This window comes from Bombina bombina, chromosome 11 (assembly GCF_027579735.1).
Source record: "Bombina bombina isolate aBomBom1 chromosome 11, aBomBom1.pri, whole genome shotgun sequence".
Lineage (NCBI taxonomy): Eukaryota > Metazoa > Chordata > Amphibia > Anura > Bombinatoridae > Bombina > Bombina bombina.
In genome coordinates, this window is record NC_069509.1 from 37,134,993 (window position 1) to 37,162,063 (window position 27,071).

A 27,071-nucleotide genomic window follows, 5' to 3' on the forward strand; every position below is an offset into this window, starting at 1 on the left:
TGTTTGAAGAGACATTCTAGCAAAATAAAATGCACATAAACATGATGTTGCTTGTGATTCTAAGGTATTGAATCAAATTAGTTTTACTGAATACAAATTATTTAATCACTCGGCTGCCAGATGGCAGGGCTGGAGATCTGATCTATAACCTGTCTAATGATGATCTTACGACCACTCTAGACATGGCAGGGCTGAAGATCTGACCTATAACCTGTCTAATGATGTACTTACGACCCCTCTAGACATGGCAGGGCTGAAGATCTGACCTATAACCTGTCTAATGATGATCTTACGACCCCTCTAGACATGGCTGTGCGACAACCGGCGAGGCTAGTGGACGGGATGCCCATTCTAGGGCCGTTTGCAGAAAACTGGGAAAATGTAAAGAAGTTCAAAGTCAGACCAGATGACCTGCTGATCGCTACTTACCCTAAATCTGGTAAGGTTGAGAGAAATGTGTCAATGTATAAATGTTATGCTACGTAGGTATTATGTATCTATTAAAAAGGATAAAGTAGTATAGTACAGCATTTTATTACCACTTGTTTTGTGTAAATGCTTGCCTAATGTTTAATATAGGTTCGCTCTTTCTTACTTTTGCATTGCGCATCCACCCTGTTTTTTCTTTGTATTGCATATTTTTGTTTTGACCTGTCATTGTTGATTATACCCTTTATCTGTGACTTTGATCTGTCTGGCTTTAAAGGGATTAGCGCTGCTGAATCTGTTGGCTCTCTACAAATAACCGATAATAATAATAATAATAATAGGAAAGTCAAAATTAAACGTGCATGATTCAGATAGAGCAGGTCGTTTTAAGACACTTTTAAATTCGCTTCTATTTTCAAATGTGCCTTGTTCTCTTAGGCCTAGATTTAGAGTTCGGCGGTAGCCGTGAAAACCAGCGTTAGAGGCTCCTAACGCTGGTTTTGGCCGCCCGCTGGTATTTGGAGTCAGTGATTAAGGGGTCTAACGCTCACTTTCCAGCCGCGACTTTTCCATACCGCAGATCCCCCTACGCCATTTGCGTAGCCTATCTTTTCAATGGGATCTTTCTAACGCTGGTATTTAGAGTCGTTTCTGCAGTGAGCGTTAGAGCTCTAACGACAAGATTCCAGCCGCCTGAAAAAAGCAGGAGTTAAGAGCTTTCTGGCTAACGCCGGTTTATAAAGCTCTTAACTACTGTACCCTAAAGTACACTAACACCCATAAACTACCTATGTACCCCTAAACCGAGGTCCCCCCACATCGCCGCCACTCGATTAAAATTTTTAACCCCTAATCTGCCGACCGCCACCTACGTTATACTTATGTACCCCTAATCTGCTGCCCCTAACCCCCGCCGACCCCTATATTATATTTATTAACCCCTAACTTGCCCCCCACAACGTCGCCGCAAGCTACTTAAAATAATTAACCCCTAATCTTCCGACCGCAAATCGCCGCCACCTACGTTATCGCTATGTACCCCTAATCTGCTGCCCCTAACATCGCCGACCCCTATGTTATATTTATTAACCCCTAATCTGCCCCCCACAACGTCGCCGACACCTACCTACACTTATTAACCCCTAATCTGCCGAGCGGACCTGAGCGCTACTATAATAAAGTTATTAACCCCTAATCCGCCTCACTAACCCTATCATAAATAGTATTAACCCCTAATCTGCCCTCCCTAACATCGCCGACACCTACCTTCAATTATTAACCCCTAATCTGCCGACCGGAGCTCACCGCTATTCTAATAAATGTATTAACCCCTAAAGCTAAGTCTAACCCTAACACTAACACCCCCCTAAGTTAAATATAATTTTTATCTAACGAAATAAATTAACTCTTATTAAATAAATGATTCCTATTTAAAGCTAAATACTTACCTGTAAAATAAACCCTAATATAGCTACAATATAAATTACATTTATATTATAGCTATTTTAGGATTAATATTTATTTTACAGGTAACTTTGTATTTATTTTAACCAGGTACAATAGCTATTAAATAGTTAAGAACTATTTAATAGTTACCTAGTTAAAATAATTACAAATTTACCTGTAAAATAAATCCTAACCTAAGATATAATTAAACCTAACACTACCCTATCAATAAAATAATTAAATAAACTACCTACAATTACCTACAATTAACCTAACACTACACCATCAATAAATTAATTAAACACAATTGCTACAAATAAATACAATTAAATAAACTATCTAAAGTACAAAAAATAAAAAAGAACTAAGTTACAGAAAATAAAAAAATATTTACAAACATAAGAAAAATATTACAACAATTTTAAACTAATTACACCTACTCTAAGCCCCCTAATAAAATAACAAAGACCCCCAAAATAAAAAATTCCCTACCCTATTCTAAAATACAAAAATTACAAGCTCTTTTACCTTACCAGCCCTGAACAGGGCCCTTTGCGGGGCATGCCCCAAGAATTTCAGCTCTTTTGCCTGTAAAAAAAAACATACAATACCCCCCCCCCAACATTACAACCCACCACCCACATACCCCTAATCTAACCCAAACCCCCTTAAATAAACCTAACACTAATCCCCTGAAGATCTTCCTACCTTGTCTTCACCATCCAGGTATCACCGATCCGTCCTGGCTCCAAGATCTTCATCCAACCCAAGCGGGGGTTGGCGATCCATAATCCGGTGCTCCAAAGTCTTCCTCCTATCCGGCAAGAAGAGGACATCCGGACCGGCAAACATCTTCTCCAAGCGGCATCTTCTATGTTCTTCCATCCGATGACGACCGGCTCCATCTTGAAGACCTCCAGCGCGGATCCATCCTCTTCTTCCGACGACTAGACGACGAATGACGGTTCCTTTAAGGGACGTCATCCAAGATGGCGTCCCTCGAATTCCGATTGGCTGATAGGATTCTATCAGCCAATCGGAATTAAGGTAGGAATTTTCTGATTGGCTGATGGAATCAGCCAATCAGAATCAAGTTCAATCCGATTGGCTGATCCAATCAGCCAATCAGATTGAGCTCGCATTCTATTGGCTGTTCCGATCAGCCAATAGAATGCGAGCTCAATCTGATTGGCTGATTGGATCAGCCAATCGGATTGAACTTGATTCTGATTGGCTGATTCCATCAGCCAATCAGAATATTCCTACCTTAATTCCGATTGGCTGATAGAATCCTATCAGCCAATCGGAATTCGAGGGACGCCATCTTGGATGACGTCCCTTAAAGGAACCGTCATTCGTCGTCTAGTCGTCGGAAGAAGAGGATGGATCCGCGCTGGAGGTCTTCAAGATGGAGCCGGTCGTCATCGGATGGAAGAACATAGAAGATGCCGCTTGGAGAAGATGTTTGCCGGTCCGGATGTCCTCTTCTTGCCGGATAGGAGGAAGACTTTGGAGCACCGGATTATGGATCGCCAACCCCCGCTTGGGTTGGATGAAGATCTTGGAGCCAGGACGGATCGGTGATACCTGGATGGTGAAGACAAGGTAGGAAGATCTTCAGGGGATTAGTGTTAGGTTTATTTAAGGGGGTTTGGGTTAGATTAGGGGTATGTGGGTGGTGGGTTGTAATGTTGGGGGGGGGGTATTGTATGTTTTTTTTTACAGGCAAAAGAGCTGAAATTCTTGGGGCATGCCCCGCAAAGGGCCCTGTTCAGGGCTGGTAAGGTAAAAGAGCTTGTAATTTTTGTATTTTAGAATAGGGTAGGGAATTTTTTATTTTGGGGGTCTTTGTTATTTTATTAGGGGGCTTAGAGTAGGTGTAATTAGTTTAAAATTGTTGTAATATTTTTCTTATGTTTGTAAATATTTTTTTATTTTCTGTAACTTAGTTCTTTTTTATTTTTTGTACTTTAGATAGTTTATTTAATTGTATTTATTTGTAGCAATTGTGTTTAATTAATTTATTGATAGTGTAGTGTTAGGTTAATTGTAGGTAATTGTAGGTAGTTTATTTAATTATTTTATTGATAGGGTAGTGTTAGGTTTAATTATATCTTAGGTTAGGATTTATTTTACAGGTAAATTTGTAATTATTTTAACTAGGTAACTATTAAATAGTTCTTAACTATTTAATAGCTATTGTACCTGGTTAAAATAAATACAAAGTTACCTGTAAAATAAATATTAATCCTAAAATAGCTATAATATAAATGTAATTTATATTGTAGCTATATTAGGATTTATTTTACAGGTAAGTATTTAGCTTTAAATAGGAATCATTTATTTAATAAGAGTTAATTTATTTCGTTAGATAAAAATTATATTTAACTTAGGGGGGTGTTAGTGTTAGGGTTAGACTTAGCTTTAGGGGTTAATACATTTATTAGAATAGCGGTGAGCTCCGGTCGGCAGATTAGGGGTTAATAATTGAAGGTAGGTGTCGGCGATGTTAGGGAGGGCAGATTAGGGGTTAATACTATTTATGATAGGGTTAGTGAGGCGGATTAGGGGTTAATAACTTTATTATAGTAGCGCTCAGGTCCGCTCGGCAGATTAGGGGTTAATAAGTGTAGGTAGGTGTCGGCGACGTTGTGGGGGGCAGATTAGGGGTTAATAAATATAACATAGGGGTCGGCGATGTTAGGGCAGCAGATTAGGGGTACATAGGGATAACGTAGGTGGCGGCGGTTTACGGAGCGGCAGATTAGGGGTTAAAAGTGTAATGCAGGGGTCAGCGATAGCGGGGGCGGCAGATTAGGGGTTAATAAGTGTAAGGCTAGGGGTGTTTAGACTCGGGGTACATGTTAGAGTGTTAGGTGCAGACGTAGGAAGTGTTTCCCCATAGGAAACAATGGGGCTGCGTTAGGAGCTGAACGCTGCTTTTTTGCAGGTGTTAGGTTTTTTTTCAGCTCAAACAGCCCCATTGTTTCCTATGGGAGAATCGTGCACGAGCACGTTTTTGAGGCCGGCCGCGTCCGTAAGCAACTCTGGTATCGAGAGTTGCATTTGCGGTAAATATGCTCTACGCTCCTTTTTTGGAGCCTAACGCAGCATTTGTTTGAACTCTCGATACCAGAGTTAAATTTATGGTGCGGCCAGAAAAAAACCCGCGGAGCGTTAACAGCCCTTTTACCGCCAAACTCCAAATCTAGCCGTTAGTATCCCTTGTTGAAAAAGAATATACACATATCCTACAATAGTGAGAGCTAGCTGCTGATCGTTGCCTGCACACATTTGTCTCTTGTGATTGGCTAACTGTTCCTTCAGCAAAGGATAAAAAGATAATGAAGCAAAATTTTATCATAGAAGTAAATTGGAAAGTTGTTTAAATTTGTATGTTCTATCTAAACTATGAAAGAACATTTTGGGTTTCCTGTTCCTTTAAGTGTTGTTTCTTGAACCTGCGTCATATCTTTGAACTTTTCTGAGCATAAGAATCAGGAAGAAACAATAACGCAAAAAAAGATAAGAAAAAAATGAATGTTCAAAATGAAATAATTCTGCATGAACCGCTAAAGTGGGATTTGTATAGTTTTGTACATAAATTATAAGCATGACATGGTGCCGGTATTTAATAAACAGAGACAAACATACTGGATGATTGGCAAGTTTCTTTCCTCTACTCACTTCCTCCTTCGGTCTGTCACAATGGACTGATTCTCCCACTCACAAAGACGGTCACTCCCTTGACCTGATCTTTAGCTATCGATGCACTCTCTCAAACTTCTCAAACTCCCCTTTTCCTCTGTCTGACCACCATCTCCTTACCTGCAACATATCATCCCTTCCTACAACTCTCCCACCTTCTACTCCTCACACCAAACTTCACAGAAGCATTAGGTCTTTAGATCAGCAACAACTTGCTAATTCCCTTCAACCACTCCTCTCATCCTTCTCCACCTTTTCCTGCCCTGAACAATCTATCTGCCACTATAATTCCACCCTTATATCCGTCCTTGACAATCTCGCCCCTCTTACCATTGCTAGGAAATCACTCACTCATCCCCAGCCCTGGCATACTCCTCTGACACGGTACCTACGCAGATGTTCCCGTACTGCTGAGTGGCACTGGAGAAAATCACGGAGTTCAGCTGATTTTCTTCATTACAAATTCATCTTGAACTCCTACTACTCTGCCCTTAATCTCCACAAGCAACACTACTTCTCTACCCTTATCTCTAATCTTTGTTCAAACCCAAAACGTCTGTTCTCCACTTTCAATACTCTCCTCTGCCTTCCCCCACTTCCTAATACAACTTCTCTGACAGCCCAAGACTTTGACAGTCACTTCATTAACAAAATTGACTCCATCAGACATGAAATCAGCTCTCAACACAATTCCATTCTCTCCCCCCCTCAAATACTCTCACTCAACCACAACCCTCATAACCTGAAACTTAGTTAATTCTCCCCTGTTACTGAGGACGAAGTTTCGGCACTTATACTGCGCTCTCACCTCACTACCTGTCCCCTTGACCCTATCCCCTCACAGCTGTTCCCCTCTCTCTCTGCTACCCTTACCTCTATACTAACACACATTTTCAACCTCTCCCTCAGCACTGGTACATTTCCCTCATCGATGAAACATGCGCTGGTCACACCTATCCTCAAAAAACCTTCCCTTGATCCTACCTCCCCATCCAACTACCGCCCAATTTCCCTCCTCCCTCTTGCTTCAAAGCTTCTCGAAAACTAGTATATGCACGCCTATCCCATTTCCTTACGTTAAACTCCCTTCTTGACCCGCTGCAATCTGGATTTCGTCCCTATCACTCCACAGAGACAGCTATTGTTAAGGTCACCAACGACCTACTTACAGCTAAATCAAAAGGCCACTTCTCTCTGCTTATCCTCCTTGATCTGTCCGCAGCCTTTGACACTGTCGACCACCCTCTTCTGCTCCAAACCCTCCAATCCTTCGGCATCTGTGACACAGCCCTTTCGTGGCTCTCTTCCTACCTGTCAAACCGTACCTTCAGTGTAGCCTTCTCTGGGGCCTCCTCTGCCCCGTCACTACTTTCTGTCGGAGTACCGCAAGGCTCTGTCCTCTGTCCCCTTCTCTTCTCAATCTACACATCATCACTAGGTTCCCTAATTAAGTCCCACGGTTTCCAATATCATTTGTATGCCGATGACACCCAAATCTACTTCTCTGCACCAGACCTATCTCCTTCCTTGCTAACCCGTGTCACTAACTGTCTTTCTCACATCTCTTCCTGGATGTCCTCTCACTACCTCAAGCTAAATCTCTCCAAAACTGAGCTCCTCATTTTCCCCCCTTCTTCCAAAATCTCCACCCCCAATATCTCTATAACTGTCGACAACTCCATCATTACCCCTACCCCGCACGCCCGATGTCTCGGGGTCACATTCGACTCAGATCTTTCCTTCACTCCTCACATTCAGTCATTGGCTAAAGCCTGCTGCTTTCACCTTAAAAACATCTCTAAAATTAGACACTTCCTTACACAAGACACAACTAAGATTTTAATCCACTCTCTCATTCTTTCCCGCCTTGATTACTGCAACTCTGTCCTCTCTGGTCTCCCCACCTGCCACCTAGCTCCTTTACAATCGCCGACACCTACATTACACTTATTACCCCTTATCTACCTCCCCCAATGTTGCCGCCACCTACCTACACTTATTAACCCCGAATCTGCCACCCCCGACATTGCCGACACCTACATTACACTTATTAACCCCTAATCTGCCGCCTCCAATGTCGCCGCCATCTACATAAATGTTTTAACCCCTGATCTGCCGCCCCCAATGTCGCTGCCATCTACATAAATGTTTTAACCCCTAATCTGCCGTCCCCAACGTCGTCTCCATCGCAGTTATACTAAAGTTATTAACCCCTAAACCTCTGGCCTTCCACATCAATAAAACTAAATAAATATATTAACCCCTAAACCTAACCCTAAATCTAACCCTAACCCTAACGTAACACTAACCCTAACACCCCTAACTTTAACATAATTAAAATAATTCTAAATAAAACCTACTATTAATAGCTAAATAATTCCTATTTAAAACTAAATACTTACCTGTAAAATAAACCCTAAGCTAGCTACAATATAATTAACAGTTACATTGTAGCTATCTTAGGTTTTATTTTTATTTCACAGGGAAGTTTCGGCTAGATTACGAGTTTTGCGGTATAAGTGAAAAAGCAGCGTAAAGGCTCTTTTTCACTACCGCTGGTATTACAGGTCTTGCAGGTATTTCTGACCGCACACTTTTTTGGCCGTAACTACCACAGCTTTCAAAAAGTCCTTTTTCAATGGGACTTCCACAGCGCCGGTATTATGAGTTTGCCTGGGAGGCCAAAAAGTGAGCGGTACAGTCAATACTGTCAAGATCCATACCGTAAACTGAAAGTCAGTATTATGGGTTTTACGCTACAAAGCTGTAACATAAAACTCATAACTAAAGTGCTAAAAAGTACACTAACACCCATAAACTATCTACAGGGAGTGCAGAATTATTAGGCAAATTAGTATTTTGACCACATCATCCTCTTTATGCATGTTGTCTTACTCCAAGCTGTATAGGCTCGAAAGCCTACTACCAATTAAGCATATTAGGTGATGTGCATCTCTGTAATGAGAAGGGGTGTGGTCTAATGACATCAACACCCTATATCAGGTGTGCATAATTATTAGGCAACTTCCTTTCCTTTGGCAAAATGGGTCAAAAGAAGGACTTGACAGGCTCAGAAAAGTAAAAAATAGTGAGATATCTTGCAGAGGGATGCAGCACTCTTAAAATTGCAAAGCTTCTGAAGCGTGATCATCGAACAATCAAGCGTTTCATTCAAAATAGTCAACAGGGTCGCAAGAAGCGTGTGGAAAAACCAAGGCGCAAAATAACTGCCCATGAACTGAGAAAAGTCAAGCGTGCAGCTGCCAAGATGCCACTTACCACCAGTTTGGCCATATTTCAGAGCTGCAACATCACTGGAGTGCCCAAAAGCACAAGGTGTGCAATACTCAGAGACATGGCCAAGGTAAGAAAGGCTGAAAGACGACCACCACTGAACAAGACACACAAGCTGAAACGTCAAGACTGGGCCAAGAAATATCTCAAGATTGATTTTTCTAAGGTTTTATGGACTGATGAAATGAGAGTGAGTCTTGATGGGCCAGATGGATGGGCCCGTGGCTGGATTTGTAAAGGGCAGAGAGCTCCAGTCCGACTCAGACGCCAGCAAGGTGGAGGTGGAGTACTGGTTTGGGCTGGTATCATCAAAGATGAGCTTGTGGGGCCTTTTCGGGTTGAGGATGGAGTCAAGCTCAACTCCCAGTCCTACTGCCAGTTTCTGGAAGTCACCTTCTTCAAGCAGTGGTACAGGAAGAAGTCTGCATCCTTCAAGAAAAACATGATTTTCATGCAGGACAATGCTCCATCACACGCGTCCAAGTACTCCACAGCGTGTCTGGCAAGAAAGGGTATAAAAGAAGAAAATCTAATGACATGGCCTCCTTGTTCACCTGATCTGAACCCCATTGAGAACCTGTGGTCCATCATCAAATGTGAGATTTACAAGGAGGGAAAACAGTACACCTCTCTGAACAGTGTCTGGGAGGCTGTGGTTGCTGCTGCACGCAATGTTGATGGTGAACAGGTCAAAACACTGACAGAATCCATGGATGGCAGGCTTTTGAGTGTCCTTGCAAAGAAAGGTGGCTATATTGGTCACTGATTTGTTTTTGTTTTGTTTTTGAATGTCAGAAATGTATATTTGTGAATGTTGAGATGTTATATTGGTTTCACTGGTAAAAATAAATAATTGAAATGGGTATATATTTGTTTTTTGTTAAGTTGCCTAATAATTATGCACAGTAATAGTCACCTGCACACACAGATATCCCCCTAAAATAGCTATAACTAAAAACAAACTAAAAACTACTTCCAAAACTATTCAGCTTTGATATTAATGAGTTTTTTGGGTTCATTGAGAACATGGTTGTTGTTCAATAATAAAATTAATCCTCAAAAATACAACTTGCCTAATAATTCTGCACTCCCTGTATTAACCCCTAAACCGAGGCCCTCCCGCATCGCAAACACTAAAATAAAATTATTAACCCCTAATCTGCCGCTCCGGACATCGCCGCCACCAGAATAAACATATTAACCCCTAAACCACCGTACTCCCACATCGCAAACACTAGTTAAATATTATTAACCCCTAATCTGCTGTGCCTAACATCGCCACAACCTACATTACAGTTATTAACCCCTAATCTGCTGCCCCCAATTTCGCCGCCACTATACTAAAGTTATTAACCCCTAAACCTAACCCTAAGTCTAACCCTAGCACCCACTAACTTTAATATAATTAAAATAAATCTAATTAAAAATTCCTATCATAAACTAAATACTTACCTGTATAATAAACCCTAAGCTAGCTACAATATAACTAATAGTTACATTGTAGCTATCTTAGGTTTTATTTTTATTTCACAGGCAAGTTTGTATTTATTTTAAGTACGTAGAATATTTATTAAATAGTTATTAACTATTTACTAACTACCTAGCTAAAATAAATAAAAATTTACCTGTAAAATAAAACCTAACCTGTCTTACACTAACACCTAACATTACACTACAATTAAATAAATTAAATTAATTAAATACAATTAACTAAATTACAAAAAACAAACAAGATAAAAAAAAACCTAGCCTAAACTAAACTGCCAATAGCCCTTAAAAGGGCCTTTTGCGGGGCATTGCCTTAAAGAAATCAGCTTTTACCTGTAAAAAAAAAATACAAACAACCCTCCAACAGTAAAACCCACCACAAACACAACCCCCCAAATAAAATCCTATCTAAATAAACCTAAGCTCCCCATTGCCCTGAAAAGGGCATTTGGATGTGCATTGCCCTTAAAAGGGCATTTAGTTCTTTTACGTTGCCCAAAACCCTAAGCTAAACATAAAACCCACCCAATAAACCCTTAAAAAAAAAAAACTAACACTAACCCCCGAAGATCCACTTACAGTTTTTGAAGACCGGACATCCATTTTCATCCAGCCGGCGAAGTCTTCATCCAAGCGGCAAGAAGTCCTCAACAAAGCTGGGAGAAGTCTTCATCCAAGCGGCAAGAAGTCCTCAATGAAGCCGGGAGAAGTCTTCATCCAAGTGGCAAGAAGTCGTCCTCCAGGCGGACAGAAGTCTTCATCCAGACGGCATCTTCTATCTTCATCCTTCCGATGCGGAGTGGCTCCATCTTCAAGACATCCGGCGCGGAGCATCCTCTTCATACGGTCCCAGACTTACACTGAAGGTTCCCTTTAAGGGACGTCATCCAAAATGGCGTCTCTTGAATTCCGATTGGCTGATAGAATTCGGAATTAAAGGGTAAAAAATCCTTTTGGCTGATGCAATCAGTCAATAGGATTGAGCTTCAATCCTATAGGCTGATCCAATCAGCCCATAGGATTGAGCTTGCATTCTATTGGCTGATTGGAACAGCCAATAGAATGCAAGCTCAATCCCATTGGCTGATTGGGTCAGCCAATAGGATTGTAGCTCAATCCTATTGGCTGATTGAATCAGTCAATAGGATTTTTTACCCTTTAATTCAGATGCCGCCTGGATGAAGACTTCTGCCCGCCTGGAGGACGACTTCTTGTCGCTTGGATGGAGACTTCTCCCGGCTTCATTGAGGACTTCTTGCCGCTTGGATGAAGACTTCTCCCGGCTTTGTTGAGGACCTCTTGCCGCTTGGATGAAGACTTCTCCCGGCTTCATTGAGGACTTCTTGCCGCTTGGATGAAGACTTCTCCCGGCTTCAATGAGGACTTCTTGCCGCTTGGATGAAGACTTTGCCGGCTGGATGAGAATGGATGTCCGGTCTTCAAAAACTGTAAGTGGATCTTCGGGGTTTAGTGTTAGGTTTTTGTAAGGGTTTATTGGGTGGGTTTTATTTTTAGCTTAGGGTTTTGGGCAATGTAAAAGAGCTAAATGCCCTTTTAAGGGCAATGCCCATCCAAATGCACTTTTTAGGGCAATGGGGAGCTTAGGTTTATTTAGATAGGATTTTATTTGGGGGGTTGGTTGTGTGGGTGGTGGGTTTTACTGTTGGGGGGTTGTTTGTATATTTTTTTTTACAGGTAAAAGAGCTGATTTCTTTAGGGCAATGCCCCGCAAAAGGCCCTTTTAAGGGCTATTGGCTGTTTAGTGTAGGCTAGGGTTTTTTTTTATTTTGGGGGGGGCTTTTTTATTTTGATAGGGCTATTAGATTAGGAGTAATTCATTTTTATTTTTGATAATTTCTTTTTTTATTTTGTGTAATTTAGTGTTAATTATTTTTTGTAATTTAGATAAATGTATTTTTTTAATTTAATTTATTTAATTTTATTGTAATATTAGGTGTTAGTGTAACTCAGGTTAGGTTTTATTTTACAGGTAAGTTTGTATTTATTTTAACTAGGTAGTTAGTAAATAGTTAACTATTTACTAACTAGTCTACCTAGTTAAAATAAATACAAACTTAGCTGTGAAATAAAAATAAAACCTAAGATAGCTACAATGTAACTATTAGTTATATTGTTGCTAGCTTAGATTTTATTTTATAGGTAAGTATTTAGTTTTAAATACAAATTATTTAGTTATTAATAGTAGGTTTTATTTAGATTTTTTATAATTATATTTAAGTTAGGGGGTGTTAGGGGTTAATATATTGATTATAGCGGCGGAGTGGGCGGATGGCAGATTAGGGGTTAATTATATTTAAATAATGTTTTTTATGTGGGAAGGCACGGTTAGGGGTTAATAATTTTATTCTAGTGGCGACGATTTCAGGGAGCGGCGGAATAGGGGTTAATACATTTTTTTAAGTGGAAGCGATGTCCGGAGCGGCAGATTAGGGGTTAATAATTTTATTTTAGCGTTTGCGATGCAGGAGGGCCTCGGTTTAGGGGTTAATAGGTAGTTTATGGTGTTAGTGTACTTTGTGACAGTTTAGTTATGAGTTTTATGTTACGGCGTTTTAGCATAAAACTACTGACTTTAGATGGCGGTACGAATCTTGACGGTATAGGCTGTACCGCTCACTTTTTGGCCTCCCAGGCAAAACTCATAATACCGGCGGTATGAATATCCCATTGAAAAAGGACTTTTTTAAAAGTGTGGTACTGACGTTGTGTGACGGCCAAAAAAGTGTGCGGTACACCTATACCTGAAAGACTCGTAATAGCATTGGTAGGGAAAGCGTTATGAAGCTTTTTCACTCATAACACAAAACTCATAATCTAGCTGAATGCGTTTACTGTCCCTTTAAAGACAATTTTCAAATTTTTTTTTACTTATACTTTGCAATATATTTTCATTATTTATTTGATCCCTTTTCCTTTAAAGGGACAGTCTACACCAGAATTGTTATTGTTTTAAAAGATAGATAACCCCTTTTTTACCCATTCCCCAGTTTTGCATAATCAACACAGTTATATTTATATATGTTTTACCTCTGTGATTATCTTGTATCTAAGCCTCTGCAAACTGCCCCCTTATTTCAGTTCTTTTGACAGACTTGCAGTTTAGCCAATCAGTGATAGCTCCCAGGTAACTTCACGTGCATGTGCACAGTGTTATCTATATCAAACACATGAACTAACACCCTCTAGTGGTGAAAAACCTGTTAAAGTGCATTCTTAAGAGGCGGCCTTCAAGGTCTAAGAAATTAGCATATGAATCTCCTAGGTTAAGCTTTCAACTAAGAATACCAAGAGAACAAAGCAAAATTGTTGATAAAAGTAAATTGGAAACTTGTTTAATATTACATGCCCTATCTGAATCATGAAAGTTTGTTTTGGACTAGACTGTCCCTTTAATCACATTTTTAATATTGTGTTTTTTTTATTCTTGTGAGAGGTAGAAGTTCATAATCCAGACTTCAGAATTATGACCATGCAACATTCTATTCAGCGATTGCTTGATTAGTGCAGGAGCACATTTAATTGGTCACAGCAAAGATGATAAGATAAACATAACAAGGAGACAAAGCCATGAAAATGCCCCTGGAGAGCACATGAAGAGTGTCCCTGGTCAGCACATGAAGATTGTCCCTGAAGAGCACATGAAGAGTGCCCCTGGTCAGCACATGAAGATTGTCCCTGAAGAGCACATGAAGAGTGCCCCTGGTCAGCACATGAAGATTGTCCCTGAAGAGCACATGAAGAGTGTCCCTGGTCAGCACATGAAGAGTGCCCCTGGTCAGCACATGAAGATTGTCCCTGAAGAGCACATGAAGAGTGCCCCTGGTCAGTGCATGAAGAGTGTCCCTGGTCAGCACATGAAGAGTGCCCCTGGTCAGCACATGAAGAGTGCCCCTGAAGAGCACATGAAGAGTGCCCCTGGTCAGTGCATGAAGATTGTCCCTGAAGAGCACATGAAGAGTGTCCCTGGTCAGCACATGAAGAGTGTCCCTGAAGAGCACATGAAGAGTGTCCCTGAAGAGCACATGAAGAGTGTCCCTGGTCAGCACATGAAGATTGTCCCTGAAGAGCACATGAAGAGTGTCCCTGGTCAGCACATGAAGATTGTCCCTGAAGAGCACATGAAGAGTGCCCCTGGTCAGTGCATGAAGATTGTCCCCGAAGAGCACATGAAGAGTGTCCCTGGTCAGCACATGAAGATTGTCCCTGAAGAGCACATGAAGAGTGTCCCTGGTCAGCACATGAAGAGTGCCCCTGGTCAGCACATGAAGATTGCCCCTGGTCAGCGCATGAAGAGTGCCCCTGGTCAGCGCATGAAGAGTGTCCCTGGTCAGCGCATGAAGAGTGTCCCTGGTCAGCGCATGAAGATTGTCCCTGAAGAGCACATGAAGAGTGTCCCTGGTCAGCACATGAAGAGTGCCCCTGGTCAGCACATGAAGATTGCCCCTGGTCAGCGCATGAAGAGTGCCCCTGGTCAGCGCATGAAGAGTGTCCCTGGTCAGCGCATGAAGAGTGTCCCTGGTCAGCGCATGAAGAGTGTCCCTGGTCAGCACATGAAGAGTGCCCCTGGTCAGCACATGAAGATTGTCCCTGAAGAGCACATGAAGAGTGCCCCTGGTCAGTGCATGAAGAGTGTCCCTGGTCAGCACATGAAGAGTGCCCCTGGTCAGCACATGAAGATTGTCCCTGAAGAGCACATGAAGAGTGCCCCTGGTCAGCGCATGAAGAGTGTCCCTGGTCAGCACATGAAGAGTGTCCCTGGTCAGCACATGAAGAGTGTCCCTGGTCAGCACATGAAGAGTGTCCCTGGTCAGCACATGAAGAGTGCCCCTGGTCAGCACATGAAGTGTGTCCCTAGAGAGCACATGAAGAGTGCCCCTGGTCAGCACATGAAGAGTGCCCCTGGTCCCTGGTCAGCACATGAAGAGTGCCCCCGGTCAGTGCATGAAGAGTGTCCCTGAAGAGCACATGAAGAGTTCCCCTGGTCAGTGCATGAAGAGTGTCCCTGGTCAGCACATGAAGATTGTCCCTGAAGAGCGCATGAAGAGTGCCCCTGGTCAGCGCATGAAGAGTGTCCCTGGTCAGCACATGAAGAGTGCCCCTGGTCAGCACATGAAGATTGTCCCTGAAGAGCACATGAAGAGTGCCCCTGGTCAGCGCATGAAGAGTGCCCCTGGTCAGCGCATGAAGAGTGTCCCTGGTCAGCGCATGAAGAGTGTCCCTGGTCAGCACATGAAGAGTGTCCCTGGTCAGCACATGAAGAGTGTCCCTGGTCAGCACATGAAGAGTGCCCCTGGTCAGCACATGAAGTGTGTCCCTAGAGAGCACATGAAGAGTGCCCCTGGTCAGCACATGAAGAGTGCCCCTGGTCCCTGGTCAGCACATGAAGAGTGCCCCCGGTCAGTGCATGAAGAGTGTCCCTGAAGAGCACATGAAGAGTGTCCCTGGTCAGCACATGAAGATTGTCTCTGAAGAGCACATGAAGAGTGCCCCTGGTCAGTGCATAAAGAGTGTCCCTGGTCAGCACATGAAGAGTGCCCCTGGTCCCTGGTCAGCACATGAAGAGTGCCCCCGGTCAGTGCATGAAGAGTGTCCCTGGTCAGCACATGAAGAGTGCCCATGGTCAGCACATGAAGATTGTCTCTGAAGAGCACATGAAGAGTGCCCCTGGTCAGTGCATAAAGAGTGCCCCTGGTCAGCACATGAAGAGTGCCCCTGGTCAGCACATGAAGATTGTCCCTGAAGAGCACATGAAGAGTGTCCCTGGTCAGCACATGAAGAGTGCCCCTGGTCAGCACATGAAGATTGTCCCTGAAGAGCACATGAAGAGTGCCCCTGGTCAGTGCATGAAGAGTGTCCCTGGTCAGCACATGAAGAGTGCCCCTGGTCAGCACATGAAGAGTGCCCCTGAAGAGCACATGAAGAGTGCCCCTGGTCAGTGCATGAAGAGTGTCCCTGGTCAGCACATGAAGAGTGCCCCTGGTCAGTGCATGAAGATTGTCCCCGAAGAGCACATGAAGAGTGTCCCTGGTCAGCACATGAAGATTGTCCCTGAAGAGCACATGAAGAGTGCCCCTGGTCAGCACATGAAGATTGTCCCTGAAGAGCACATGAAGAGTGTCCCTGGTCAGCACATGAAGAGTGCCCCTGGTCAGCACATGAAGATTGTCCCTGAAGAGCACATGAAGAGTGCCCCTGGTCAGTGCATGAAGAGTGTCCCTGGTCAGCACATGAAGAGTGCCCCTGGTCAGCACATGAAGATTGTCCCTGAAGAGCACATGAAGAGTGCCCCTGGTCAGTGCATGAAGAGTGTCCCTGGTCAGCACATGAAGAGTGCCCCTGGTCAGCACATGAAGATTGTCCCTGAAGAGCACATGAAGAGTGCCCCTGGTCAGCGCATGAAGAGTGCCCCTGGTCAGCGCATGAAGAGTGTCCCTGGTCAGCACATGAAGAGTGTCCCTGGTCACCACATGAAGAGTGTCCCTGGTCAGCACATGAAGAGTTCCCCTGGTCAGTGCATGAAGAGTGCCCCTGGTCAGCACATGAAGTGTGTCCCTAGAGAGCACATGAAGAGTGCCCCTGGTCAGCACATGAAGAGTGCCCCTGGTCCCTGGTCAGCACATGAAGAGTGCCCCCGGTCAGTGCATGAAGAGTGTCCCTGAAGAGCACATGAAGAGTTCCCCTGGTCAGTGCATGAAGAGTGTCCCTGGTCAGCACATGAAGATTGTCCCTGAAGAGCACATGAAGAGTGCCCCTGGTCAGTGCATGAAGAGTGTCCCTGGTCAGCACATGAAGAGTGCCCCTGGTCAGCACATGAAGATTGTCCCTGAAGAGCACATGAAGAGTGCCCCTGGTCAGCGCATGAAGAGTGTCCCTGGTCAGCACATGAAGAGTGTCCCTGGTCAGCACATGAAGAGTGTCCCTGGTCAGCACATGAAGAGTGCCCCTGGTCAGCACATGAAGTGTGTCCCTAGAGAGCACATGAAGAGTGCCCCTGGTCAGCACATGAAGAGTGCCCCTGGTCCCTGGTCAGCACATGAAGAGTGCCCCCGGTCAGTGCATGAAGAGTGTCCCTGAAGAGCACATGAAGAGTTCCCCTGGTCAGTGCATGAAGAGTGTCCCTGGTCAGCACATGAAGAGTGTCCCTGGTCAGCACATGAAGAGTGCCCCTGGTCAGCACATGATGAGTGCCCCTGGAGAGCACATGAAGAGTGTCCCTGGTCAGCACATGAAGAGTGTCCCTGGTCAGCACATGAAGAGTGTCCCTGGTCAGAACATGAAGAGTGTCCCTGGTCAGCACATAAAGAGTGTCCCTGGTCAGCACATAAAGAGTGTCCCTGGTCAGCACATGAAGAGTGCCCCTGGAGAGACCATAGCACAGTCCCAAATCTTTCCATATCCACCCATAGCACAACCTCCAATACACCCATAGCACAACCTCCAATACACCCATAGCACAACCTCCAATACACCCATAGCACAACCTCCAATACACCCATAGCACAACCTTCAATACACCCATAGCACAACCTCCAATACACCCATAGCACAACCTTCAATACACCCATAGCACAACCTCCAATACACCCATAGCACAACCTCCAATACACCCATAGCACAACCTCCAATACACCCATAGCACAACATCCAATACACCCATAGCACAACCTCCAATACACCCATAGCACAACCTTCAATACACCCATAGCACAACCTCCAATACACCCATAGCACAACCTCCAATACACCTATAGCACAACCTCCAATACACCCATAGCACAACCTCCAATACACCCATAGCACAACCTCCAATACACCCATAGCACAACCGCCAATACACCCATAGCACAACCTCCAATACACCCATAGCACAACTTCCAATACACCCATAGCATAACTTCCAATACACCCATAGCACACACCGGTTCTGCCCATAGATGACATAGACTCCGTCCATAGCATACATCAACTACACCCATAGCACCCCCCCCCCCCGCCCCAAATAAATATACCCATAGCACATTCAGTTTCAAGTCGACTGGAAAATGTTCGTGTGTGCAGACTGAATAATAATGTCACAAATATAAAGCACTTTGTTTTAATATGAAGCAGGTGAGTGACACATTCTTTACCTGTGGGATTACGTTTCCTCATGTTACATAATATGTTTCTCTGGTCGAGTACAGAGGGAATCAGACAGGTTCTACAGGTAATGATTTATCATCTCTACTTTATATAAAAGACTTTACAGCTGGTTTAATTTGTTATTTTACGGTTTAGACTTTATTTGCTTTATGGCGCTGGTGATAAGCCCGGCCAATCTTTTATACAAACAGGCCGAGCAGCTCACAAAGGAGATAAATCACATATATCTAATCATGTATATTAGATTACAGAATAAATTAAACCTCTCAGGTGCTAGAAAGGGCTGCAGTGCAGGAATTACTGTAGTGTTATACGGTTACATTTATAGCAGCACAGAGTATTACTGTAGTGTTATACGGTTACATTTATAGCAGCACAGAGTATTACTGTAGTGTTATACGGTTACATTTATAACAGCACAGAGCAGTACTGTAGTGTTATACGGTTACATTTATAACAGCACAGAGCAGTACTGTAGTGTTATACGGTTACATTTATAGCAGCACAGAGCATTACTGTAGTGTTATACGGTTACATTTATAGCAGCACAGAGCATTACTGTAGTGTTATACGGTTACATTTATAACAGCACAGAGCAGTACTGTAGTGTTATACGGTTACATTTATAGCAGCACAGAGCATTACTGTAGTGTTATACGGTTACATTTATAGCAGCACAGAGCATTACTGTAGTGTTATACGGTTACATTTATAGCAGCACAGGGCATTACTGTAGTGTTATACGGTTACATTTATAGCAGCACAGAGCATTACTGTAGTGTTATACGGTTACATTTATAGCAGCACAGGGCATTACTGTAGTGTTATACGGTTACATTTATAGCAGCACAGGGTATTACTGTAGTGTTATACGGTTACATTTATAGCAGCACAGAGCATTACTGTAGTGTTATACGGTTACATTTATAGCAGCACAGGGCATTACTGTAGTGTTATACGGTTACATTTATAGCAGCACAGAGCATTACTGTAGTGTTATACGGTTACATTTATAGCAGCACAGAGCATTACTGTAGTGTTATACGGTTACATTTATAGCAGCACAGAGCATTACTGTAGTGTTATACAGTTACATTTATAGCAGCACAGAGCATTACTGTAGTGTTATACAGTTACATTTATAGCAGCACAGGGCATTACTGTAGTGTTATACGGTTACATTTATAGCAGCACAGAGCATTACTGTAGTGTTATACGGTTACATTTATAGCAGCACAGGGCATTACTGTAGTGTTATACGGTTACATCTATAGCAGCACAGGGCATTACTGTAGTGTTATACGGTTACATTTATAGCAGCACAGGGCATTACTGTAGTGTTATACGGTTACATTTATAGCAGCACAGAGCATTACTGTAGTGTTATACGGTTACATCTATAGCAGCACAGGGCATTACTGTAGTGTTATACGGTTACATTTATAGCAGCACAGAGCATTACTGTAGTGTTATACGGTTACATTTATAGCAGCACAGGGTATTACTGTAGTGTTATACGGTTACATTTATAGCAGCACAGGGTATTACTGTAGTGTTATACGGTTACATTTATAGCAGCACAGGGTATTACTGTAGTGTTATACGGTTACATTTATAGCAGCACAGGGCATTACTGTAGTGTTATACGGTTACATTTATAGCAGCACAGAGCATTACTGTAGTGTTATACGGTTACATTTATAGCAGCACAGAGCATTACTGTAGTGTTATACGGTTACATTTATAGCAGCACAGAGCATTACTGTAGTGTTATACGGTTACATCTATAGCAGCACAGAGCATTACTGTAGTGTTATACGGTTACATTTATAGCAGCACAGGGCATTACTGTAGTGTTATACGGTTACATTTATATCAGCACAGGGCATTACTGTAGTGTTATACGGTTACATTTATAGCAGCACAGAGCATTACTGTAGTGTTATACGGTTACATTTATAGCAGCACAGGCTATTACTGTAGTGTTATACGGTTACATTTATAGCAGCACAGAGCATTACTGTAGTGTTATACGGTTACATTTATAGCAGCACACGGCATTACTGTAGTGTTATACGGTTACATTTATAGCAGCACAGAGCATTACTGTAGTGTTATACGGTTACATTTATAGCAGCACACGGCATTACTGTAGTGTTATACGGTTACATTTATAGCAGCACGTTATACGGTTACATTTATAGCAGCACAGGGCATTACTGTAGTGTTATACGGTTACATTTATAGCAGCACAGGGCATTACTGTAGTGTTATACGGTTACATTTATAGCAGCACAGAGCATTACTGTAGTGTTATACGGTTACATTTATAGCAGCACAGAGCATTACTGTAGTGTTATACGGTTACATTTATAGCAGCACAGGGCATTACTGTAATGTTATACGGATACATTTATAGCAGCACAGAGCATTACTGTAGTGTTATACGGTTACATTTATAGCAGCACAGAGCATTACTGTAGTGTTATACGGTTACATTTATAGCAGCACAGGGCATTACTGTAGTGTTATACGGTTACATTTATAGCAGCACAGGGCATTACTGTAGTGTTATACGGTTACATTTATAGCAGCACAGAGCATTACTGTAGTGTTATACGGTTACATTTATAGCAGCACAGAGCATTACTGTAGTGTTATACGGTTACATTTATAGCAGCACAGGGCATTACTGTAGTGTTATACGGTTACATTTATACAGCACAGAGCATTACTGTAGTGTTATACGGTTACATTTATAGCAGCACAGAGCATTACTGTAGTGTTATACGGTTACATTTATAGCAGCACAGGGCATTACTGTAGTGTTATACGGTTACATTTATAGCAGCACAGGGCATTACTGTAGTGTTATACGGTTACATTTATAGCAGCACACGGCATTACTGTAGTGTTATACGGTTACATCTATAGCAGCACAGGGCATTACTGTAGTGTTATACGGTTACATTTATAGCAGCACAGAGCATTACTGTAGTGTTATACGGTTACATTTATAGCAGCACAGGGCATTACTGTAGTGTTATACGGTTACATTTATAGCAGCACAGAGCGTTACTGTAGTGTTATACGGTTACATTTATAGCAGCACAGAGCATTACTGTAGTGTTATACGGTTACATTTATAGCAGCACAGAGCATTACTGTAGTGTTATACGGTTACATTTATAGCAGCACAGAGCATTACTGTAATGTTATACGGTTACATTTATAGCAGCACAGAGCATTACTGTAGTGTTATACGGTTACATTTATAGCAGCACAGGGCATTACTGTAGTGTTATACGGTTACATTTATAGCAGCACAGGGCATTACTGTAGTGTTATACGGTTACATTTATAGCAGCACACGGCATTACTGTAGTGTTATACGGTTACATCTATAGCAGCACAGGGCATTACTGTAGTGTTATACGGTTACATTTATAGCAGCACAGAGCATTACTGTAGTGTTATACGGTTACATTTATAGCAGCACAGAGCATTACTGTAGTGTTATACGGTTACATTTATAGCAGCACAGAGCATTACTGTAGTGTTATACGGTTACATTTATAGCAGCACAGAGCATTACTGTAGTGTTATACGGTTACATTTATAGCAGCACAGAGCATTACTGTAGTGTTATACGGTTACATTTATAGCAGCACAGGGCATTACTGTAGTGTTATACGGTTACATTTATAGCAGCACAGAGCATTACTGTAGTGTTATACGGTTACATTTATAGCAGCACACGGCATTACTGTAGTGTTATACGGTTACATTTATAGCAGCACAGAGCATTACTGTAGTGTTATACGGTTACATTTATAGCAGCACACGGCATTACTGTAGTGTTATACGGTTACATTTATAGCAGCACAGGGTATTACTGTAGTGTTATACGGTTACATTTATAGCAGCACAGGGTATTACTGTAGTGTTATACAGTTACATTTATAGCAGCACAGAGCATTACTGTAGTGTTATACGGTTACATTTATAGCAGCACAGGGCATTACTGTAGTGTTATACGGTTACATTTATAGCAGCACAGAGCATTACTGTAGTGTTATACGGTTACATTTATAGCAGCACAGAGCATTACTGTAGTGTTATACAGTTACATTTATAGCAGCACAGGGCATTACTGTAGTGTTATACGGTTACATTTATAGCAGCACAGGGCATTACTGTAGTGTTATACGGTTACATTTATAGCAGCACAGAGCATTACTGTAGTGTTATACGGTTACATTTATAGCAGCACAGGGCATTACTGTAATGTTATACGGATACATTTATAGCAGCACAGAGCATTACTGTAGTGTTATACGGTTACATTTATAGCAGCACAGAGCATTACTGTAGTGTTATACGGTTACATTTATAGCAGCACAGGGCATTACTGTAGTGTTATACGGTTACATTTATAGCAGCACAGAGCATTACTGTAGTGTTATACGGTTACATTTATAGCAGCACAGGGCATTACTGTAGTGTTATACGGTTACATTTATACAGCACAGGGCATTACTGTAGTGTTATACGGTTACATTTATAGCAGCACACGGCATTACTGTAATGTTATACGGTTACATTTATAGCAGCACACGGCATTACTGTAGTGTTATACGGTTACATTTATAACAGCACAGAGCAGTACTGTAGTGTTATACGGTTACATTTATACAGCACAGAGCATTACTGTAGTGTTATACGGTTACATTTATAGCAGCACAGAGCGTTACTGTAGTGTTATACGGTTACATTTATAGCAGCACAGAGCATTACTGTAGTGTTATACGGTTACATTTATAGCAGCACAGAGCATTACTGTAATGTTATACGGTTACATTTATAGCAGCACAGGGCATTACTGTAGTGTTATACGGTTACATTTATACAGCACAGGGCATTACTGTAGTGTTATACGGTTACATTTATACAGCACAGAGCATTACTGTAGTGTTATACGGTTACATTTATAGCAGCACAGAGCGTTACTGTAGTGTTATACGGTTACATTTATAGCAGCACAGAGCATTACTGTAGTGTTATACGGTTACATTTATAGCAGCACAGAGCATTACTGTAATGTTATACGGTTACATTTATAGCAGCACAGAGCATTACTGTAGTGTTATACGGTTACATTTATAGCAGCACAGAGCATTACTGTAGTGTTATACGGTTACATTTATAGCAGCACAGGGCATTACTGTAGTGTTATACGGTTACATTTATACAGCACAGGGCATTACTGTAGTGTTATACGGTTACATTTATACAGCACAGAGCATTACTGTAGTGTTATACGGTTACATTTATAGCAGCACAGAGCGTTACTGTAGTGTTATACGGTTACATTTATAGCAGCACAGAGCGTTACTGTAGTGTTATACGGTTACATTTATAGCAGCACAGAGCATTACTGTAATGTTATACGGTTACATTTATAGCAGCACAGAGCATTACTGTAGTGTTATACGGTTACATTTATAGCAGCACAGAGCATTACTGTAGTGTTATACGGTTACATTTATAGCAGCACAGGGTATTACTGTAGTGTTATACGGTTACATTTATAGCAGCACAGAGCATTACTGTAGTGTTATACGGTTACATTTATAGCAGCACAGGGCATTACTGTAGTGTTATACGGTTACATTTATAGCAGCACAGGGCATTACTGTAGTGCTATACGGTTACATTTATAGCAGCACAGGGCATTACTGTAGTGTTATACGGTTACATTTATAGCAGCACAGAGTATTACTGTAGTGTTATACGGTTACATTTATAGCAGCACAGGGCATTACTGTAGTGTTATACGGTTACATTTATAGCAGCACAGGGCATTACTGTAGTGTTATACGGTTACATTTATAGCAGCACAGGGCATTACTGTAGTGTTATACGGTTACATTTATAGCAGCACACGGCATTACTGTAATGTTATACGGTTACATTTATAGCAGCACAGAGCATTACTGTAGTGTTATACGGTTACATTTATAGCAGCACACGGCATTACTGTAATGTTATACGGTTACATTTATAGCAGCACAGAGCATTACTGTAGTGTTATACGGTTACATTTATAGCAGCACAGGGTATTACTGTAGTGTTATACGGTTACATTTATAGCAGCACAGGGCATTACTGTAGTGTTATACGGTTACATTTATAGCAGCACAGAGTATTACTGTAGTGTTATACGGTTACATTTATAGCAGCACAGAGCATTACTGTAGTGTTATACGGTTACATTTATAGCAGCACAGGGCATTACTGTAGTGTTATACGGTTACATTTATAGCAGCACAGAGTATTACTGTAGTGTTATACGGTTACATTTATAGCAGCACAGGGCATTACTGTAGTGTTATACGGTTACATTTATAGCAGCACAGGGCATTACTGTAGTGTTATACGGTTACATTTATAGCAGCACAGGGCATTACTGTAGTGTTATACGGTTACATTTATAGCAGCACACGGCATTACTGTAATGTTATACGGTTACATTTATAGCAGCACAGGGCATTACTGTAGTGTTATACGGTTACATTTATAGCAGCACAGAGCATTACTGTAGTGTTATACGGTTACATTTATAGCAGCACAGAGCATTACTGTAGTGTTATACGGTTACATTTATAGCAGCACACGGCATTACTGTAATGTTATACGGTTACATTTATAGCAGCACAGAGCATTACTGTAGTGTTATACGGTTACATTTATAGCAGCACAGGGTATTACTGTAGTGTTATACGGTTACATTTATAGCAGCACAGGGCATTACTGTAGTGTTATACGGTTACATTTATAGCAGCACAGGGCATTACTGTAGTGTTATACGGTTACATTTATAGCAGCACAGAGCATTACTGTAGTGTTATACGGTTACATTTATAGCAGCACAGAGCATTACTGTAGTGTTATACGGTTACATTTATAGCAGCACAGGGTATTACTGTAGTGTTATACGGTTACATTTATAGCAGCACAGGGCATTACTGTACTGTTATACGGTTACATTTATAGCAGCACAGAGTATTACTGTAGTGTTATACGGTTACATTTATAGCAGCACAGAGCATTACTGTAGTGTTATACGGTTACATTTATAGCAGCACAGAGTATTACTGTAGTGTTATACGGTTACATTTATAGCAGCACACGGCATTACTGTAGTGTTATACGGTTACATTTATAGCAGCACAGGGCATTACTGTAGTGTTATACGGTTACATTTATAGCAGCACAGGGCATTACTGTAGTGTTATACGGTTACATTTATAGCAGCACACGGCCTTACTGTAGTGTTATACGGTTACATTTATAGCAGCACAGGGCATTACTGTAGTGTTATACGGTTACATTTATAGCAGCACAGGGCATTACTGTAGTGTTATACGGTTACATTTATAGCAGCACAGAGCAGTACTGTAGTGTAATACGGTTACATTTATAGCAGCACAGGGCATTACTGTAGTGTTATACGGTTACATTTATAGCAGCACAGGGCATTACTGTAGTGTTATACGGTTACATTTATAGCAGCACAGGGCATTACTGTAGTGTTATACGGTTACATTTATAGCAGCACAGAGTATTACTGTAGTGTTATACGGTTACATTTATAGCAGCACAGAGCATTACTGTAGTGTTATACGGTTACATTTATAGCACAGAGCATTACTGTAGTGTTATACGGTTACATTTATAGCAGCACAGGGTATTACTGTAGTGTTATACGGTTACATTTATAGCACAGAGCATTACTGTAGTGTTATACGGTTACATTTATAGCAGCACACGGCATTACTGTAGTGTTATACGGTTACATTTATAGCAGCACAGGGTATTACTGTAGTGTTATACGGTTACATTTATAGCAGCACAGAGCGTTACTGTAGTGTTATACGGTTACATTTATAGCAGCACAGAGCATTACTGTAGTGTTATACGGTTACATTTATAGCAGCACAGGGCATTACTGTAGTGTTATACGGTTACATTTATAGCAGCACAGGGCATTACTGTAGTGTTATACGGTTACATTTATAGCAGCACAGGGCATTACTGTAGTGTTATACGGTTACATTTATAGCAGCACAGGGCATTACTGTAGTGTTATACGGTTACATTTATAGCAGCACAGGGCATTACTGTAGTGTTATACGGTTACATTTATAGCAGCACAGGGCATTACTGTAGTGTTATACGGTTACATTTATAGCAGCACAGAGCATTACTGTAGTGTTATACGGTTACATTTATAGCAGCACAGGGCATTACTGTAGTGTTATACGGTTACATTTATAGCAGCACAGGGCATTACTGTAGTGTTATACGGTTACATTTATAGCAGCACAGGGCATTACTGTAGTGTTATACGGTTACATTTATAGCAGCACAGGGCATTACTGTAGTGTTATACGGTTACATTTATAGCAGCACAGGGCATTACTGTAGTGTTATACGGTTACATTTATAGCAGCACAGGGCATTACTGTAGTGTTATACGG

General features: G+C 41.8%; 1 protein-coding gene across 4 annotated transcripts in view; it reads left to right on the forward strand.

Annotated features, from left to right (window-relative positions):
• The window catches only part of LOC128641998 (sulfotransferase 1 family member D1), a 143,402-nt gene that overhangs the window by 54,838 nt on the left and 61,493 nt on the right, over nucleotides 1-27,071 (forward strand). For 3 of the 4 annotated variants that reach the window (XM_053694634.1, XM_053694635.1, XM_053694633.1), the window contains exon 2: nucleotides 305-439. The exons of the other annotated variant lie outside the window; for it this stretch is intronic. In XM_053694634.1, the coding sequence (XP_053550609.1) occupies nucleotides 307-439 (133 nt within the window). In that variant the 5' untranslated portion in view covers nucleotides 305-306. The remainder of the gene's footprint in view (nucleotides 1-304; nucleotides 440-27,071) is intronic. 4 annotated transcript variants of the gene reach the window in all.